The following is a 20,201-nucleotide window of genomic DNA, read 5'->3' as shown; positions in this document are numbered from 1 at the left end:
TATTTTACTGGGACTAAAGAGCTAACACAACCATTACAGAAACATGAAAAAATATAGCTGCAAGCAGCAATTGCGGGGCCAAGCACTCCAGAGGCAAAATGAGAAGCTAAGCATGGCATGGAGCATCAGACCAAATGCGACAATGAATAATAAAAGCAATTTTAGGATGATTGTAATTGAAATGACTGAAAAATCATAAATACAACCACTAGTAATATGATTAAATGGCTTATGATTTTTGACCAACAGGTGGCGCTGTAATCAAATAATTTTGGTGTGTTCTGTGTGAGGTGACAATGGCACACACAAAGTTTGGTGTCATAATGTCAAAGTTTTGAAGAGATATAGCCTCATAGTCATTTTGGCACCATAACTACAATTTGTAGCAGCGCCGTATGAAAACGGTTTCATATATCAACACGGAATCCATAACTTTTTGTCAGCACAGTCTGAAGATCATCTGACTCTATTTTGGTGAAAATCGGACCAACGAGTGGTGAGAAGTTAAAAAAAGTAGGTTGTAATGGCGGACAGAACGTTTAGTTTACTTAATAAATCAAAATGGCCGACAAGCAGTTCAGATTTGCTAAGCGAAAATTGGTATGTCTGTTGTTGGCATAAGCCAAGGAATATTTTGAGAGCAGTTTCATTGCAATAGGCTAATGCAATCAAAAGATATTAGCATTTTTGGAAATTTCATAATTAATAATAAACCAATGGTTTATTACTCTTGACCAATAGGTGGCGCTGTTACCAAATTGATGTGGCGTTGTCAGTGTGAGGTGACAATGGCACATACAAAGTTTGGTGCAAATACGTCAAAGCTTTGCAGAGATACAGCCTCAGATGCATTTTGGCATCTTAACCAGCAAATTCGTTGATGCTCTAAACGAAACCCGCTTCGTATATCGACACGAAATCCATAACTTTTTGCCAGCTTGGTCTGAAGATGATCCGAGTCATATTTGGTGAAAATGGGACTAACGGTCTAGGAGGAGTTCGAAAAAGTTTGTGTTTTTTGAGTGCCATCAGGGCATGGTGCCGAAGATGCATACCGATTTTCGTAATAACAAAGTCTAAGCGTTCTTAAAATATTGCATTTTTTGACAAAATTAAAAATGGCCGACGCTCAAAATGGCTGACATGGAGAAATTTTATGCAATTTGACTCAGCATGATGCACCGAATCTAAAGAGACCCGTTTTGTGATTTTTGGCCAAACCATTCAGAGGTTATAAGCAAAAATATGCATTTTTTATCTCCTGACCACTAGGGGGCACTGCGCCGAAACACTGCAGGTAGTCTCAGGTCATGCTTGTTATATCACACACCAAGTTTGGTTTCAATACGCCAAACCGTTGCGGAGATATAGCCTCACATCCATTTTTACGTGCTTTTTGTAGAATTCCTTTGTGCGTTATTCGAGAAAGGTGGGACGAATCAACTTGAATTCCATAACTTTTGCCAGCATGGTCTGAAGATGATCTGAGCCAATTTTGGTGAGAATCAGACAAACCGTCTAGGACGAGTTCGAAAAAGTAGGTTTTACGAACAATTAAAAATTGCGAAAAAGCTAAACCTTGCGATTTTTGAATTTTGGTGTTCATTTGACTCGGCATGAGCCAAGGATTCAGTGGAAAAAAGAATTTTCATTCTCGCTAGAGAGTTGGAGTTAGAGACTCCAAACTTGCTGTGGTTAATGTTGAGACTGTCCTCTATCAGTGTGCCAAATTTCATAACTTTCCCGCAAGCGGTTCTATGGGCTGCTATAGACTTGCGGCGGAAGAAGAAAAATTACACTAACGGATACAATAGGTGCCACTGCACCTTCGGTGCTTGGCCCCTAAAAATTTCTGAGCAACAAATGAGCATATTGGAATTATTTCTTAAGGATCATGTGACACTGAAGGCTGGAGTAACAGATGCTGAAAATTAAGCATTGCCATCACAGAAAAAAATTGAATATATTTAAATCATGACAACTCTCGGAAGATTTTAGCATGGTGATGGATATGACAATGTTAATGTATTCGGTCTTGGCGGAATAGATCTGCCACGCTGCTTCTGAATTGCTGCTGCTGTTGGTTATTGCTGTATTTGTTGTTTATTGCTGCTGCTGCAAGCAAGTACAGGAACTTGCTACTGCCAATGCATATGGCGATATGGTGCAGTGAGTATTTAAGACATACTGCTGCTGCACAAATAGCATATAAAATAACCCGTAGCAGATCTATACAGGTGGAGCTGGGGAAGGTGGAGGGTTTCAGAGAAACTCTGAAAGCGCGCTGCAGGAATCTCTAGTGAATGCTAGCCAGCCATATAAATGCAAGGCAGTAAGCTCATTGGCTGCATATGCAGCATGAACCAATCAGCTTGTGACAAGTCATTTAACTCTCTGAATATCATCAGTTATGTTAACAACCCGTCAGCCTGCGCCATCTAGAGTTTCATGACTGAACTATACATTAAAATAGAAAACACTTATTTTGAATTGTTATAACATTTCACAATGTTCCTGTTTTACTGTACTTTTGATTAATAAATACAGCTTTGGTGAGCATAAAAGACTTTGAATAACAAAGAAAAAAATCTTACTGACCCCAAACTTTTGAATGGTAGTGTATATATTGTATCTACTAACTTAACTCTTTAATAAATATAAACTCTTTATTGAATAAGAACCACTATTGAATCAGAATTCTCAACCTTTAGTAAATTCATAATCTTCATGCTGTGTACCTGAAGATGGTGGCTTTAGGCTGTGGTTGGTTGGGAGGGTCCCTGTCCTGAGGTATGGGTGGAGCCTTGGACACCTCCTTGCAAATATTCCTGGCAGTGAAAAGCAGCCATAGCATGCTAGAGAGGGAGGAGTAGTGCAAGATAATGCCAACCTGTCAATGAACAAGACGAAACATTAAACACTGAAAGTTCACTCAGAAAGCAGACTGGCACAGAAAACTAAAGCAGCAGTGTGTGTGTGTGTGTGTGTGTGTGTGTGTGTGTGTGTGTGTCTGTTTGAGGAAGGATGCACTGAGGGGGAGTTTGAGGTAATTCTCCTCAGACAGCGAGGTCATGCTGTTGTCCTCTTTGCTCCAATGCACATACTACCTCCAATCAACCGACCCATCCATTCATTCATATAGGATATATATGACGTTTATATGGGCACTGAATGTAAATTATGTGCTGTGAATGTCTGTCATGCTTTTTCAAAAACTGTAAATGTATAAAAAGTGAACATGATTTTTTTTGTTTGTTTATATCTAGGAAAATGTAAATACTCTATAAATAAATGTTAGGACAAACTGTCACATAAAAATAATGAGAAACCATATAATCAGAAACCAGACAGGTGTTCTTAATATAAAGTATACTTTTTCCAAACTCATAAATAGTGGACATGATTTTTTTTTTGTTTATATCTTGGAAAATGTAAATACTCTATAAATAAATGTTTGGACAAACTGTCACATAAAAATAATGAGAAACCATATCATCAGAAACCAGACAGGTGTTCATAATATAAAGTATACTTTTCCCAAACTCATACACAGTTGTCTTTTCCAGCTTGACACTGCAGTTAGGGCCAAATACTTTGTACAGGTCTAAAAATCAACTTAATCTTTTCTAACAGCAAACATTCACATTCATCAAAACACACTGACCCTAAAAACACTAAAACCTAGTAGCAGTACAAGACTATTACAGATTGCTACTACCACACAAAGTTAAGAGTTTAATGCATCCTTGTTGAATAAAAGTATTGATTTCTTTGAAAATAAAAATCCTACTGACCCCAAACCTTTCAACGGTAGTGTATCTTGTATTTCAGGTTTTTTTTGTTCTTTACACAGAAAGTAGCACTGGAATGCATGGTATATACCAAATAATTCTCAAAACTCACAAAGAACAAAGTGTGCTTTCATTACAGTTGTAAATGTTTCTTTTAAAACTAATCATTATACATATTTTGTGACATAATGAGAACATTTGATCACAAAAGTTCAACAAAATTTTCAGATTCAGATCTAATTTAGCTTCTGCATCTGTCATGGTATGACTCGAGCTTCCCTCCCTCTGATGCCCACCACTTGGGCATGGGCCCATGCCTGCTTGTTTTTTTTGAGAGGGCACTGTACTGCACAACAAAATAAAGCATCTACATTTATCTATAAAATACATTCATTGCCACACACACACACAATTAGCACAGCTATGGAGACAATTCTTGTCAAATCGGCATAATTTGGTCACAAGCGCTCCTCTGCATCACACTGTTTGTCCATCTCTGGCTACACACCTGGGGAACAAATGCATGGCAGTGGTAAAATACCACATTGTCCCATTCAGTTGGCCAAATGCTGGCATATTTCTCAGAATTTGCTCTCTGTCTTCACCTGGCACATGCCTTCATTTGACATCATCCAGCAATGAAACACTACATTTTGTATCATGCGACTTAATTGCAGTTTCCTTCAATCAAACTTCCTCTGTCAATCATTTTTGCATACAGCTACAGTACTGAACCTGACCTATTTTCCAGAATGTAATTGACAATTTCTTTTCAAACACCAATTCAATTCCTTAATTTAATTTAAGCAATTTGTAGCAAACAGGACACAGATTTGCCATTTGTATTTTTAGGAAAGTAGAATTAAAATGAACTGAAATTCGAAGAAATACGTATCCATATTTTTTCTATGCCCCTTGATGCTTTGCATGAATTATGGGAGTAACTTCCGTTACACTGTAAACAATCAGCAAAAGGTTCGCTCTATGAACGCAATAATAAGCATTTTTAAAAACTGGATGCAATGAGGTGACATTATTCTACACACCCTTTAACCATCGTTCATTAAAAGAAAATTTAAAAGTGTACAAAGCATTAACAAATTACTTTCAACATATCATTAATAACCCCAAAAGCTTGATTATTCCAGTCAACAAAATCATACACATTTTAAATATCACTATAGTTATATAGTATGTCTATTATATGTCAAATGTGTGGCCTTAATCAAAATGGCTCATTAATAATAACAGTATAGAGTGAGAATATTTCAAAGATATTTCTGTTAATTTAATAGATAACAAATATTGTATTTACCTGCTTTAGAAACATTCCGATAAACACAACTGATAGGGATTAGAAGTGAAAAGAGGAGACAATTACATTTTAAAGAATCAGTGTGAAAACAAACCTGAAAAGAGACATGAAGATTTCATGAAAATAAGAAAATAATAAGGAAGAAAATAATGCAGCGGACTGAAAAGAGCTCTTAACAGAGATATTTTTGTTATACCATTGTAATACACCATAGTAATTCTTGTAATACACATTAAAATACCAATAGTTATGTTATTCTCCTGACATCTGAAAACAAAATGTACAGGTCGTTCAGTCAAACTGACAGATTATTTGCAGTGCAACCTTATGATTATAAATTATATGTTTCAGTCTTTTTGAGTGGAACATACCCAAACTGAAAGTGCCTCCCATAATTTAAAATGCAATAGTCTCACTATAAAAATGGTGGATAAATGTAATTTTAACTACAAAAGCAAATGAACAAACAAACAAGATAGATTGATAGGCTGATATTTCTATCGATTGATATTCACAATTCTAATATTTTTATGTTATAATTTGATATATTTTAACAAACGTAATTTTTCTTTTAATTTTTGATTAGTGTGAAAGTGGATGAATATGACGAATATGTGGATGAGTCATTTATATCATGCAGAATTTTACCTTCACCGCCCCAGTGTATATATACTGTGTTTAGGCTGCGTCTCAAATGTATGCTCATTATGCCTCCAATCATAAATCTGATGCTTTTAATTCTAAAGCTTCACTGACACTGAATCAACTGCTGTCATTAACTAAAATATGTTTAATAAGCGTGCAGCTATAAACATAATCAAATTAATCTAACTCACTGGTCCAGGATGGAAATTGTCTGTGACGAAAGAATAAGTAGCTACACTTTGAAAGGCCATGGCAATCCTAGAACCCCAGTGCATTAGCCTCTCAACACTGGGCAGCCATGCCAAACAAAGCCCTCTGTGCCTTAGTAATTGGCAACCATGCCAATTCGGGAGTCAAAGAGGCCATATGCTAGTGACTCTGAGCTGAGAGCCACAGACACAGGGCATGAATAATGTGGTTCACTCAGGCCAAAGAAACAGGGCAGAGAACTGGGAGACTTACCACTTGACAGATCACAGGGTACTTGATCTGGTTGATGCCTCCTGCAAACACCCCAAACGTCATGGCAGTGTGGAAGAGGAAGTTGAGGAGCATGTGCCATCCTTTCCTGCTGATTCGGATTATGCTGCAGAGACACACACACACACACTCACATCAGATGAAGAGACAGTTGCACCATGAGTAATACATCAATAGCTTACTACTGAAGGGAGCAAGAAACTGCCTTTGAAGCGCAATGCTATGACTAAAGAATCTTTTTCACCCGTCTGCAAAGTGTCTCGAAGTAGAGCGGCTCACTAAATTTGCCACTGTCCCTCTAAGGTTAGAAATGGCCCCTTCTCCACGGAGCAAGCATTACTCACTGGAAATATCTGTGACAGTCAGGGGTGATGATACTATAAATATTGGCAGTCTGACTCAGGATCACAGCACTATGGTGGCAGTCTGTCCCAAAAACATTCCCTACTGTGACCTTCCAGTGTTAGTATTGGTGCTACAAATGGCATGTTTCGAATAGAGGAAAACTGTAAACTATTTTTGACTGAAGCAAGCGGTTTAACAATGCAAAAAGGCAGAATGAAAAATACAACATTTCACTAGATTTAACTACACATTAACACTAAATTTAATTGCTGATATTCGGTTGCAGAAATACACTGGTCCAAAACAAATATATTATATTATGCAAATATCTATAATGCCTATAGATATTTATCGACTAATGTTTATTCATTTCAAACTCATTTCAGCTTAAAATTAGGTTTCTTAATTTATCCATTTATACCAAAGAAATGATTTTCATACTGTGTCCTAGATTAAGCTTTTGAGTTTATACACACATTCCACACAAAAACACTATTGTCTGGTAACCAAATAATTTTTTAAGGACAGTCTAATAAGCATCCCCAAAATCATTCAAATAGATAAAAATAATATTTATCCATCTGTCATACTACACTAATGTTTGGGTTTAGTAAGATTTAAAAATAAATAAATAACCTATTTAAAATAAATGCTGTTCTGTGGATTCATTAAATAATCATGAAATAAAAATGTTTTGCAGTTTCCACAGAAATATTAAGCTGCATACCTTCTTTTGTCGTTTATAATAAATCTTTCTTGAGCACTAAATTAGCACAGTAGAATGATTTCTGAAAGATAATGTGACACTGAAGACTGGAGTAGCTGCTGAAAATTCAGCTTTGCCATCACAGGAATAAATTCAATATTTAAAATATATTCAACAAACAGTAGTGATTTTAAATTGTAACATTATTTCAAAATCGACAGTTTTTACTGTATTTTTTATTAAACAAAAACAGCCTTGTTGAGCATAAACGACTAACGACTTCTTTCAAAAAAAGTCTTACTGACCCCAAACCTTTGAATAGTGCTATAATATGATATAACATTGGCCAGAATTTCAATATCAGTCCATCCTTAACTCTAATAAACTAATCACTAACCACACAGCTTATTTTTCAGATCTATACTGTATTTAATAATTTATGCCACTGGTGCAGCTTAATTGCAATAAAACACATACCTGTGGTGTACAATGTATGTCATGATAGAAATCAGCAGGCAGAGCAGCATCACTGCAGTGCAGGCATACACCACTGGGTGCAAATAATCCCCTGGATATGGAGGAAAGGACAGCACCCTCTTTAAATCCTGTCAATAAAATCAGAATAAAAACATGAGAAATAAAAGAACATCTCAAATGATAAAAACACACCCATCTTTATATTACATGCATTTGCCTAATAGCATCATTCTGCTAATTTGCTTCTTTATGATTTTATTAATGCATATACTGCTAGTGTCCATCTCAGCTTCTAACATTTGCAGTCTCTTATTGGTAAATTATGTGTGGCAGTACGGATGCACAACGTGAATAAAGCTGATGGATTTAAGAAATTGGCCATTAAGACAGTTTTATCTGTCTAAATAAAAGAAAAAGGGGCGAGTTGAAGGAGGAGACAGGAAGAAAGAGAAACAATACAAGAAGGGAGCGCTGTCCCTGTGAGCCAAAGACTTCACCCCCATACGCATCAATCTCTTTCAGCATGTCTATTTTATCACCCAGCCCGAAGAGCCCCTTTGTTGTGTGCCTGAAGGGCTCCATCCCCTCTGGAAAGCAGCACCACAGATGTACATGCATGTTTTTACACTCCAACAGACTAAATACGCTCTATGCTCCTCATTACAATTTCCCTTAGTCTCCATCTTTAAATGTGAGACAAATATCCAGACCTCATTTAACACTTCTTTCAATATCTGGGAGTGCAGCGAGGCTTAAAAAAAGTCAGCACAATGCTATTATGCACAAGATTGGCCATTTGAAAATTAAACGACAGCTTACATATAAACGAAAAAGCAACACACATGTTGAAATTATCATACAACGAAAAGTAAACATAACCCTAAAATCCTGGTTATATTATGATTTAGCCTTGCAGTGTTTTTTGCACTTGGGCCCATTATGCCCTGTCTCCCAGAGTGCGTGTCTGCTTCAATCCAAGGTGAGATCAGCACAACTGCTGCCCATTAATCAGTTTCCCATAAAGCATCACTCAGCGTCACATTATTGATCCTTTTGACCTCAGTTCTTCAGCAAAGATACCGTACCTTTAATGCCCTAAGACATCGAACCACTGTTGCACTGAAAGGTAATGCTGATTAATATCAACTCCTTTAGTGCTCCAAAGCAGAGGAAGTCATTTCAAACAGTGTGCCCATAAAAAAAGGCTTTGGGGTATACTATAGTCAGAATCTGTACTAAATAAAGACCTAATCAGTGTCGCCTCAATACAGAGCTATCTGAAATTCACTCTTTAGTGTATATAGGCCTACGTAAAAGCAGTGTGTCGTCACTCTTTTAGGATTTTTATTTGATATCAGCAGAGCCAGCCAAAACTCTTGTAGGGAAACCAATGATTCACTTGTAAGAAATCTCAAAATATCAGGCCAAAATACAATCTTCCATTAGAGTTGGGTAAAATTTAACTCCGGATGTACATGCACTCCATTGCTCATCCACCCATCTACAGCAGTTTGATGAGATTGTGCCCGCTCTTCAAGCTCTGTGACCAACCACCCCTTTCACTGACAGTAAACTGTTTTTTCCCAGACAAAAGTTGCCTCCAAACTATATATATATATTATCATTTAAATGTTTGGGGTCAGTAAGATTTTTTGAAGCTTCTTATGCTTACAAGCATAAGAATTGCATTTATTTGATCAAAACACAGGAATATTGTGAAATATAACAATTTAACACACCTGTTTTTTTTTTATGTAAATGTCATTACTCCGTACCAGTCTTCAGTACCAACTGATTCTTCAGAAATCATTCATCCTGCTGATTTAGTGCTCAAGAAACAATTCTTATTATTATTATCAGTGTTAAAAACAGTTACATTGCTTATTTATTTTTCCAGAATTCTTTGATGCATGGAAAGATGAATAAATTTAATGCATCCTAGCTGAATGAAAGTATTAATTTATTAAAACATGTTTGAACTGTAGTGTACAGTATATGTATCAATCCACAGGTATGTATAACAGAATTTAATTGAATAACATGACTGGGGCTGCTAAACTCACTTCACATTTTCAGCTTGGTCTTATTCAATCAATATATGTGTAACGGAGCTGACAAGACGCGAGACGTGCGGATCCATAAGCAAGCTTTATTTAAAGCAGAGGAGGTCAGAAACACAGGCAGGGTCGAAAGTGGCAAACAGGTATATGGCGGGCAAGACCAGAATAATCCTAGGGCTAGCATAGGTCGACGATTGGCAGACAGAATCACAGGGGCAAGACTAAAAGGGAGAAATCCAGGAAAACAGGCGAAGATCAAAAACTGAGAAAACAGACAAGGCAAGGCAAAACTAGGCTAGGAGGCTAACGGGGCTCTGTAGTGTAGCTATCCAACGATAAGTGCTAAACAATACTCGGCAGTGCAATGGGATCAGAGTGAGAGTTAAATAGGGGATGTGTGAGTGATAACAGCTGTGCAATCAGTGCTGTGCAATCAACAGTGTGTGTCGTTAGTGCAGTGGATGATGGGATATGTAGTCCGGGGTGATATGCAACAGTGTGTAGTGCAAGAGTCAATGAAATGAGAAGGGTGACCTCTGATGGTTAGCCGACGGAAGTTCATGGACCGGATTCGTGACAGAGCCCCCCCAAGGAGCGGCTTCCAGACGCTCAAAACCCTTTATGATTCCGGAGGGCGGTGGAGTGGAGGCGGAACAGGGGGAGGGATGGAGGGCCACCTGGAAGTGGAGAGACCGGGCACTGAGGCAGGACCGGTATGGCAGAGACTGTAACAACGAGAGAGCAGAGACAGACAACACAGACAGAACATTGGGGTTGATAGACAAGGCTGCCTCCTTGGCTGGGTCGGGACAGGACAACAGTTCACAAACGACCTCTCGGGCTGAAGCAAAGCAAGCCAAGAATTCACAAACGGCCTCCACGATCGTGACAGGACAGGATGAGAATTCCCCCGACGGCCTCCATAGCCGTGACAGGACGAGCAGGGGGATCGTAAAAGGCTTCTATGGCTGTAACAGGACAAGCGGGGAGTTCACATGATGATCCACTGGGACTAGACTTGACTCATGACGATCAACTGTGACTTGACTCATGACGATCAGCCGTGACTAGACTTGACCCATGACGATCAACTGTGACTTAACTAGACTCATAACTATCAACTTTGACTTGACTAGACTCATGATCATAAACTGTGACTTGACTCGTGATGATCAACTGTGAGTAGACCCAACTCATGATAATGAATTGTAACCTGACGTGACTCATGACAATCAACTGTGACTTGACTAGACTCATAACTATCAGCTGTGACTTGACTAGACTCATGATCATAAACTGTGACTTGATTTGCCCCATGACATGACTAGACTCATAACTATCAGCTGTGACTAGACCTGACTCATGAAGATCTGTTGTGACCTGACTAGACTCATGATAATGAACTGTAACCTGACTTGACTCATGAAGATCAACGGTGACCCGACCCGACTCGTGAAGATCAACGGTGACCCGACCCGACTCGTGAAGATCAACGGTGACCCGACCCGACTCGTGAAGATCAACGGTGACCCGACCCGACTCGTGAAGATCAACGGTGAATTGACCCGACTTGTGAAGATCAACGGTGACTTGACTGGGCGTTGCAGTGTCCGCCATTTTGTGAGCATGCTCTAGCGCGGCCGCCATTACACGAGTGAACGATACCCACAGTGAACGCTGAACCAACAGACAACAGAGCATAATCCACAAAATCACTTAGAGAAGAACAGGGACCCTCACGGATTAATCGTGTCTTTAACGTTTCATTGATACCCTCACAAAAAAAAGTCTATGAGCACACAGTCAGGCAGATCAGAAAAATATGCAAGATCCAAATACTCCTGTACGTAATCCTCGAGCGCTCGCAAACCCTGCTCAAGGGTTAACAACAGTCTCGCAGTGTCCATACCTGGCCAATGTCCACATGAAAAGCCACTGGATCCTTGGTTGGCCGAGTATTCTGTAACGGAGCTGACAAGACGTGAGACGTGCGGATCCATGAGCAAGCTTTATTTAAAGCAGAGGAGGTCAGAAACACAGGCAGGGTCGAAACAGTGGCAAACAGGTATATGGCGGGCAAGACACAAGAATAATCCTAGGGCTAGCGTAGGTCGACGATTGGCAGACAGAATCACAGGGGCAAGACTAAAGGGAGAAATCCAGGAAAACAGGCGAAGATCAAAAACTGAGAAAACAGACAAGGCAAGGCAAAACTAGGCTAGGAGGCTAACGGGGCTCTGTAGTGTAGCTATCCAACGATAAGTGCTAAACAATACTCTGCAGTGCAATGGGATCAGAGTGAGAGTTAAATAGGGGATGTGTGAGTGATAACAGCTGTGCAATCAGTTCTGTGCAATCAACAGTGTGTTTGTCGTTAGTGCAGTGGCTGATGGGATATGTAGTCCGGGGTGATATGCAACAGTGTGTAGTGCAAGAGTCAATGAAATGGGAAGGGTGACCTCTGATGGTTAGCCGACGGAAGCTCATGGACCGGATTCGTGACAATATGTATCAATCAATCAAAATATATTTACTGATTCATTTAATTGAATCACATGAATGGACCTGCTAACCTCAGGTCTTAGCCAATCAGCAAGCAAGTAGAAAAAAGGTCAGTGAATAAAAAGTGAGCTCTAAAGAGATGCCATTTCAGGTCTCAGCCAACGAGCATGCAGAGAGGAAGAGTGTAACGGAGCCGACGAGACGTGAGGCATGAGGATCCATGTGCAAGCTTTTATTTATAAACATGGTCAGAACACAGGCAGGGTCAAACAAGTATGGTACGGGCAAGACAAGAGATAAATGCAGGTAGAAGGCAAAGGTCCAGGCAGGGGCAAACAGAGTCCAAATGGCAAGACGACAGGGAAATCCAAAAACAAAGGCACCGATATATACACGGGAAAACAGGCAAGGCAAGACTAGACTAAACTAAACTAGGAACTATGAAAAAGACAAAACTAAGACAATAAACAGGCTCCGTATAGCAGCTAACACTAGGAGAGTGGAAAACGCAAAACAATACTAGAGACCAAACATGGAATGGCTTGGTAAAGTAGCTAACACTTGGAGAGTGAAAAACGCTAGACAATACTCGGCGATCTGAACAGGAACTGAGTGGGTGTTAAATAGAGTGTGTACTGGCTCTCAGGTGAGTGTGGGATTTTTTAAGGCTGTGTGATCAGTGAATTCAGCTGTACAAGTGCAATGGATGATGGGAACTGTAGTCCGGAGTGACATGTAACAGTATGTGTAGTGTGAGAGTCAATGTAATGGTAGAGTGATCTCTAGTGGCAATCGGCCGGAAGGCCACGGACCGGATTTGTGACAAAGAGGATCATCGCTGGCTCAGTAGGACCCGCTATCATTCTGTGCACTGACCCTCTTTCTTCAAGTAGTAACATTCCATGCCAGAAGTGTAAATGCAATCACAATATCACAGACTTGCTAAATATACTACGCAAATGCAAAGAACTGATAAAACATGACTTCTAAAATAATTTTTAAAATGTGTGCCACTGAGAGACAAATTGTTGGGAGTTTTAAGACTGGCTGCTGTCACTAAGACACCATGCTTTCTCACTCAGACAGCCTGTGCTTGGATTCAATACGATTAGTGAAATAGCATAGGACTATGGCCCTTAAATTGATTAGGGTACATCGTACATTCATGAGCCAATGTGATTTTCTCGCAGTCGTATGAGGAAAGTGAAAGTTAATGAGGCATTGAAATTGGCTGTGTTTACACTTGGCATTAACATGCGACCTGTATCCGGATGTTGTACACATACACATTGAAAAGATAAGTGTAAACGTGCTTCTGATCAGAACGTTATCCGATCAGCGTGTCCTGCTCCAGAGGTAGTCGAGGGCGCTTTGTGATCGGATCTCAGTGTAATGTAAATGCAATCCAGCCATCGTGTCTGCATTCACAGGTCGACATAACGCAAAACCCCGCCCCTCTCTCTCAAACTGTCAGAAGAAAGACAGAGAACACTCGTGTGGAGAGCTAGTGAGACTCCTACACTTATCTTTGATTTGTAAAATGTCCCGCAACTGAAAATGTTTTTCAAAAGAAAACCCACCACTTCAGGTTAACTTTGCACTGGGCCAATTCTCTGCAGACTTATTTAAATATTGTGTGGGAAAGACAGATCTGATCGGTTAACCAGATAGAGAAGTCAGCTATTGTTGCCAATTGTAAACGCTCTGTGTTCTGATTGACTGACGATCCGATCTGCTTGATCGGATTGTGGTGATCGCATGTTAATGCCAAGTGTAAAAGCAGCCACTGATTGATCAATACAGTGCCTTTAAAGGGGTAATATGATGCAATTTAAATTTTTCCTTTCTCTTTGGAGTGTTACAAGCTCTTGGTGCATAAAGAAGATCTGTAAAGTTGCAAACACTAAAGTCTCAAAACCAAAGAGATATTCTTTATAAAAGTTCAGAGTCAGCCACGCCCTCCTAAAACGGCTCATTCTAACACGCCCCCACATACCTACGTCACGATCTGGGAAGATGGCCAATCACAGCGCACTGGATAGCTGGCCAATCAGAGCACACCTCGCTTTTTCAGACCGATGAGCTTTGTAAAAATCAACGTGTTTCAGAAAGGCGGGGCATAGAGGAGAAACAATAATGTACAGTATGTGGAAAATAATGTGTTTTTTTAACTTTAAACCGCATAAACACATTTCATTACACCAAATACACAAAATAATGTTCTTTTTAGCAGCATCATATGGCCGCTTTAAAGTGATAAAACCGTTCAATCTCATAAAACCTAATTAATATTATGTTATAAAAATTGGTGTGACCTCCATATTTAGGTCTTTGATGCATCTTGAGCATTAAGAGTGTTCTTGGCTTCTCCTTCTGTGTGCCTCAGTGAGCATGCTTATCTTGAAGACAAAACTTGGTCAATCAGTCTGCTCCAGTGCACAGACTCATCTCTCCAACAGAATATGACTGCTTGGGTTTGTTGCAGGCGTATCTTCATAAACATATACCAACTATGCACACTCGCATACATACACACAAATGTTGCAAACATACCTTATGCAATATATAAAAGTCACGTGCATGTGTATCCAGAAGGCCTACAGGCTTGTATGCACACATGCTCTCTTTTTACACTCTTATACACGGCACAAAACAAAAAGCAGTAAAACACTCATTATATAACAACCATCTTTGTATTCTTTCTACAAATACTGTTTAATATTCAAGATTTCGCTTCCGTATAAACAACTAAAATGAATTACCATATGATCTATAATTAAACTGACTTCAGTATGCAATTCAGTTTTTCTCAGCAATGTTGGTGGTAGGGAGCTATGATCTTCACTGTAATTCTTGTGGAAAGTGTACACTTGTGTGTGGTTTAAAAGAGCTGCTCTGCACATCCCTTGCACTTTCATGTCCTCTGTAATCTGAAAAAGCTATTTTGCAAGGTCTAATGGATAATGTGGTGCTCGGGAGAACATACTTTGTATTTTTACACAGCTCTCTGGAAAACTCGATTCTGATTGGTCATTCGCAGCATTCAGATATTTGTGTAGTGTACACAGGCAATGCTGTACAACTGACCGCTCATCCACACTATCTATGTTTTCTATTTAACTTGTGTTCTTTCTCTCCACAGTCTCGACAAGAAGGCTAATGAAAAAATCAATATTTAATGTCCGTTTATTTATTTATATCTATTAATATTTAAATATCTTCAGGGTGATCCTAATCATTTAATTTCAAAAAACGTAGAAGCTAAGGCACTACATAGAGACAAAGAAGACCTTGAATATATAGAAGAAACAACTTGTTGATAACTACATTTAAAAGCCTTTTGAGATCTATATATATATATCTTTAGATGGTAGAGGTGGTAGGCAAATGTCCCCAGCAACCAAATCGGAAGTGTCCCGACCAATATTTGGTCCCAAACTACTGATGGTTTCAATACATATTTGAGGTCTCATTGGTGTCACTGTAGAAACGTTTTAACTCCCCTAAAGTCACATCTGTTCATGAGCTGGTTAAGCTGAACATGTCTTGCCTTAAGTACCAAAAGTTTCAAATCTGGCTTGAATTAACTTTTTTTTTTTTATTAAAATTTTTTGTTATTATTTTTCATAATTTTGATCAGAGGGGCTACTAGAATTGGTTTACATGATTAAATGTTCAAAAAACTTTTTCTTTTCTTTTTTTACATTGCTGCAATACCTGTTTTCATCCACTTTCTGAACAGTCTGTTTTAGTTTTGTTTTCTTTAAAGCTCGCCTTCCAAAAGCCCAGTCTGCTCAGATTGGTCAACCGGCCCCAGTCTATTGTGACTGGTCTATTGGAAAACCATAATCAGCCAGTACAAAGTATAAAGTAGTCAGTAGATGGACATAATGATGTAGCTATGTTACGGAAATAATGTGAGAACTACAAATGAGGCATTTAAGATGTGTTTTCTATTGAAAAATGAACTCCCTTTGGTACTTTGTGCTTTGTTTACATGCACAAACAGCTATATTACACAGTAGAGATAACATAACATAAAAAGCAAATAGGTCCTCTTTAAAAAATACATTAATTAATTAAATAAATAACATCCGTTGATCAGTTCATTGTGTGCCCAACATGACCACCCTATGATCAGCTTTGCCACTGACCAGAGAGAAGAATAATACTTAATGTAGTGAACTTAAAAGTGTTTAACGACATGGAAGCGGATGGTTAAAAAAAAAAAAAAAAAACTCAGAATGCAGCTGTCATATATATTATTGAGGTGCTGAAAAAGTATACAAAATGAGTCTTGTGATAAGAAGGAATAAATGTTATTTTCTCTATATCACCAGAGGTACATCCACGCAATGGCATTTCTCAGCATCAACACTGATCAAGGTCCTGTGATTCACTGTTTTAATAGCTTGTTTGTTTACAAAGATTATAATCTTATCTTAATCTTTTCCTCTGTCTCCTTGCAATATGTCCCTGTTTTCAAAGCAAAACTACGCCCTTGCTAAGATCTATGTTCTATATGATATTAGATCAAGGCAATTCCTAACACTGTCACTGACTGTAGGCCTGGTTGGTTCGGGTCTCTGTCCTTGGTGCTTAAAACAGATAAAGCGCTAAAGGCACTCTCCATGGTGCTGCTGTGATCTTACGTGTCTTTTCTGTACGGTGGAAAGGGGAACAAAGCTTTTTTCCTGGTTGGCTGATACCAGTGACCTGATTGGCTGGATATCTGAAAAGAGGAAGCGGCGACAGCCGACGTCATACAGCCAATGTAGACGTCATAACGCACACAATTAAAATCTCTATCCACGTCATACAGCCGCGAGTATACTTTGGTGCTGTCATAAAAACAGTGTAATCGGAAAACAAAGTAAAATCACCTTTGCCTCAGGGATAACCAAGGCCACGGACACGCCACAGCCCCTTGTGATGATTAGCTGACAATGACAATTGATATTCACTGCACGCGCTCTCCAGCTTCCAGAGCCACCAGTGCGGTTACCCTCTGACTAAATCCCTTCTACACAACCTCTACCGTTTTCAGAGATTCAAAGACAGTGCATCGACTATACGTAATTGAATAAAGTTAATTTAACAGTGCAGCGATATTGAGCAAGCGTCTGGCACTGCAACAAATGGACCCTCTTTCTCTGCCGCTGAGAAAGTGCAATGTTAACCATTGTGAGGCATCGCTTTAATTTCGTATTTCACATCGGAGATCAATGCTAATGCCCACCGTAAACGCCTGTTTGTTTGGGAGAAACTCTCAATTGACTGGCGTTGGTACTACACAGAAAAGCAGCTGATTTATATCGCCACTGAAAGTTTTTGTGTGTGGATTACATAGGAAGAGAGACCAAAGTTTTATCTTGTAACATGAACTGTCATAAATTGTCATTAAAAATATAAATGAGGTACTTTAAATCACTCACCATCAGATCCGCAAAGTTAGGGTCCAGCTTTAGTGCAATAGTATCAAGTATCACAGTCGGTTATGATGTGGCCATCTGGCGCTTGGCCCTTGCGCACGCGGAGAGAAACGGCATTCCGACAGGCGCTGAGGGGGGGTCATTCTCCAGCAGGAGAGGCTGCAGAACATCCGAGAAAAAAAGCAAAAAAACAAAGCGAACATCACCATGAACCCTTTCCTCGTTAAAAGTCAGCTCAGAATTGATGGACTTCAGTCATTTGCCGCGATTTCCGTCGGGCACGTGCGCATTTGCGTGACGTAAGTCTTTAGAAATATCGCTCGTGAAATGTTAAAGCACAGGCATTCGAGAAAAACAACATTGCGACCTCTTCACAACGTAGGCAGTGTAAAGATGGTTTTAAAACAGTCTTACTGTCATTTGAGAGCCCTAAGAACGGTTTAACACCCTGTCTCCAAAATCGTAATCCTATGACGAGCAAACAAAGCCAACACCCCTTACCTTATACCAAAATGGCACAATCAAGACTTCATCAGAAAATGTTTTTAAAAGAACGCAGGAGCATGAATTCACGAGCTACCATATTTCGTGAATATCACTTACCGTATCAGAATTAGATATAGGCTACTATCTGAACGTAACATTTACTTCATCCTTACCTATTTTTAAGAGAGCAACTGGTGTCGTACCCCATCTTTACGTCCCATTATCTGATAGACTTGACGAGCGTGAGCGCATGTAATAGGCTATAGGCTACTCCATCTCTAAGGAAGACAAATCTCAGGTCTTGGGATTTGAACCGAGGACCGAGGAACCGGTTCCATTTTTCAAAGAAAATAGCGTAACCAAATGATTTACATGACGTTCGGTTCCGTTTACGGCTCTCGAATCTTCATTGTTCCGCCGATGCAAAAGGAACACCGTGGTGCAATACTCTGACTGTGTTTCCCGCACTACCATGCACCGCAACACCGCCAGTGAATCTTACAGCGTGAGACACACAGCGCGACCACTGTTTAACGAATGAATCTTATGAGCCGATTCTTTTAGTGAATCAAAAACATACAGAACAAGAAGCTTTGTCCGATTCTCGAGCAAATGACTCTCATGAGTCGGTCCTTTATTGTGAATCAAAACACTTTTGAACAATTGAGCTGTTATTGAATTTATATGACTCACTTTCTGACAACCAAGTTATTACTTTCGTCATGTCCGACTCGAAATAAACTGTTAGTGTTATTGGATTTAAGGCTTGTGATAGGCTACTCTTGTTCATATTATTAAATTTGTAAAAACAAATAAATAAATCAAATGTTATCACATTTAGCATTTATTTGTTACCCCCCAAAAGTATGTGAAAATTAATGAATAATTGTAAACTGACCTTTTGCATTAATTTTATGAAATGTAGCCTACGCTAATTTTGATAGCCCATGTTTCTGTTGATATCATTGGCAACATATTGATAGCCAGTTTCAATCCATTTCTTTTCCTTCCTAATATTTATTCCTCAAAAGTACTAAAATAATTAGTTTGCCTAATTGAACCGTTAAAGAACCAGAATCAGATGATGGATGGCTCCTATAAAAGCAATGCCATATAAGGGAGCAGAAAAGTAAAACAGATTCTCAGAAATATCGTGGGTTGGATTTTTGGAAAAATTCTTCTTCCCCCTAATAAGGCGTCTGACAAGTTTTCACTTTAGCGTGGGATCTCTGTAGAAGAGAACGTGTGTGAAAGCTGAACGTCATGTCTCGCGTGAGAGGCGCTGTTGAGCGCGCGCGGTTGAAGTTACCCACTGCAGAGATGGAAATGGTTGTAACCGTCTGAGCTCGCCGGCGCATCACTGATTTAAAGAGGCAACCTACCAGGTTTTACCCTTCGCAAGCAGCGCGTTTTGGAGAATCACATCGGGAGGTTTTGCCCCACACAGTTATTGCTTAAAAGCCGCACTTAAAATAGTGCGCGTTTCTTACTCATCTTAAGATTTGCGTTTGTCTGCGTATTTGCATGAATGAAAGAGAGATTTTATGCTCATTTTAGTCTAATTTTATGTTAAAGGTGTATTTAGTAATGTTCTGCTAATTTAAAAAGTTTATACTTGACCGACACTTTATGATATTTCTCAAAAAGCGGGTTGCTCCGTCATGGCTGCTGCTAACACACCGACATCACCAGTCGTGCAATTGAGTAAATACACCTATACTGCGTGCAAAGTCGCATAGCCTACTGTCTAGAGAAGGTACTACATTTGGTTTGAAACTTAGGCTACTTCACAGTAGTTAAAGGGGTCATATGATGCGATTTCAATTCTTCCTTTCTCTTTGGAGTGTTACAAGCTCTTGGTGCATAAAGAAGATCTGTAAAGTTGCAAAGACTAAAGTCTCAAATCCAAAGAGATATTCTTTATAGAAGTTAAGCGCCCCCCACGCCTACCTAAAATGGCTC

The 20,201-nt window shown here is 39.3% G+C and overlaps 1 protein-coding gene across 2 annotated transcripts in view; it reads right to left on the bottom strand.

The window, feature by feature from the left end:
* The window catches only part of LOC107565950 (adhesion G protein-coupled receptor A1-like), a 26,069-nt gene extending 6,162 nt beyond the window's left edge, over window positions 1–19,907 (bottom strand). Inside the window, exons 1-5 of one of the 2 annotated variants that reach the window (XM_016251300.1) lie at window positions 19,864–19,907; window positions 17,757–17,912; window positions 7,760–7,887; window positions 6,214–6,337; window positions 2,739–2,890 (exon numbers count right to left, since the gene is read on the bottom strand). In XM_016251300.1, coding sequence (XP_016106786.1) covers window positions 2,739–2,890; window positions 6,214–6,337; window positions 7,760–7,887; window positions 17,757–17,759 — 407 coding nt within the window. In that variant the 5' untranslated portion in view covers window positions 17,760–17,912; window positions 19,864–19,907. Of the gene's footprint in view, window positions 1–2,738; window positions 2,891–6,213; window positions 6,338–7,759; window positions 7,888–17,756; window positions 17,913–18,412; window positions 18,695–19,863 lie in introns of those variants that run through there. The other variant, XM_016251293.1, reaches the window with a different exon arrangement.
* Window positions 19,908–20,201: the final 294 nt, after the last annotated feature.

Source organism: Sinocyclocheilus grahami, unplaced genomic scaffold (assembly GCF_001515645.1).
Source record: "Sinocyclocheilus grahami isolate Dianchi unplaced genomic scaffold, SAMN03320097.WGS_v1.1 scaffold26.1, whole genome shotgun sequence".
Taxonomy (NCBI): Eukaryota; Metazoa; Chordata; class Actinopteri; order Cypriniformes; family Cyprinidae; genus Sinocyclocheilus; species Sinocyclocheilus grahami.
This window is presented reverse-complemented; position numbering and strand designations above follow the sequence as displayed.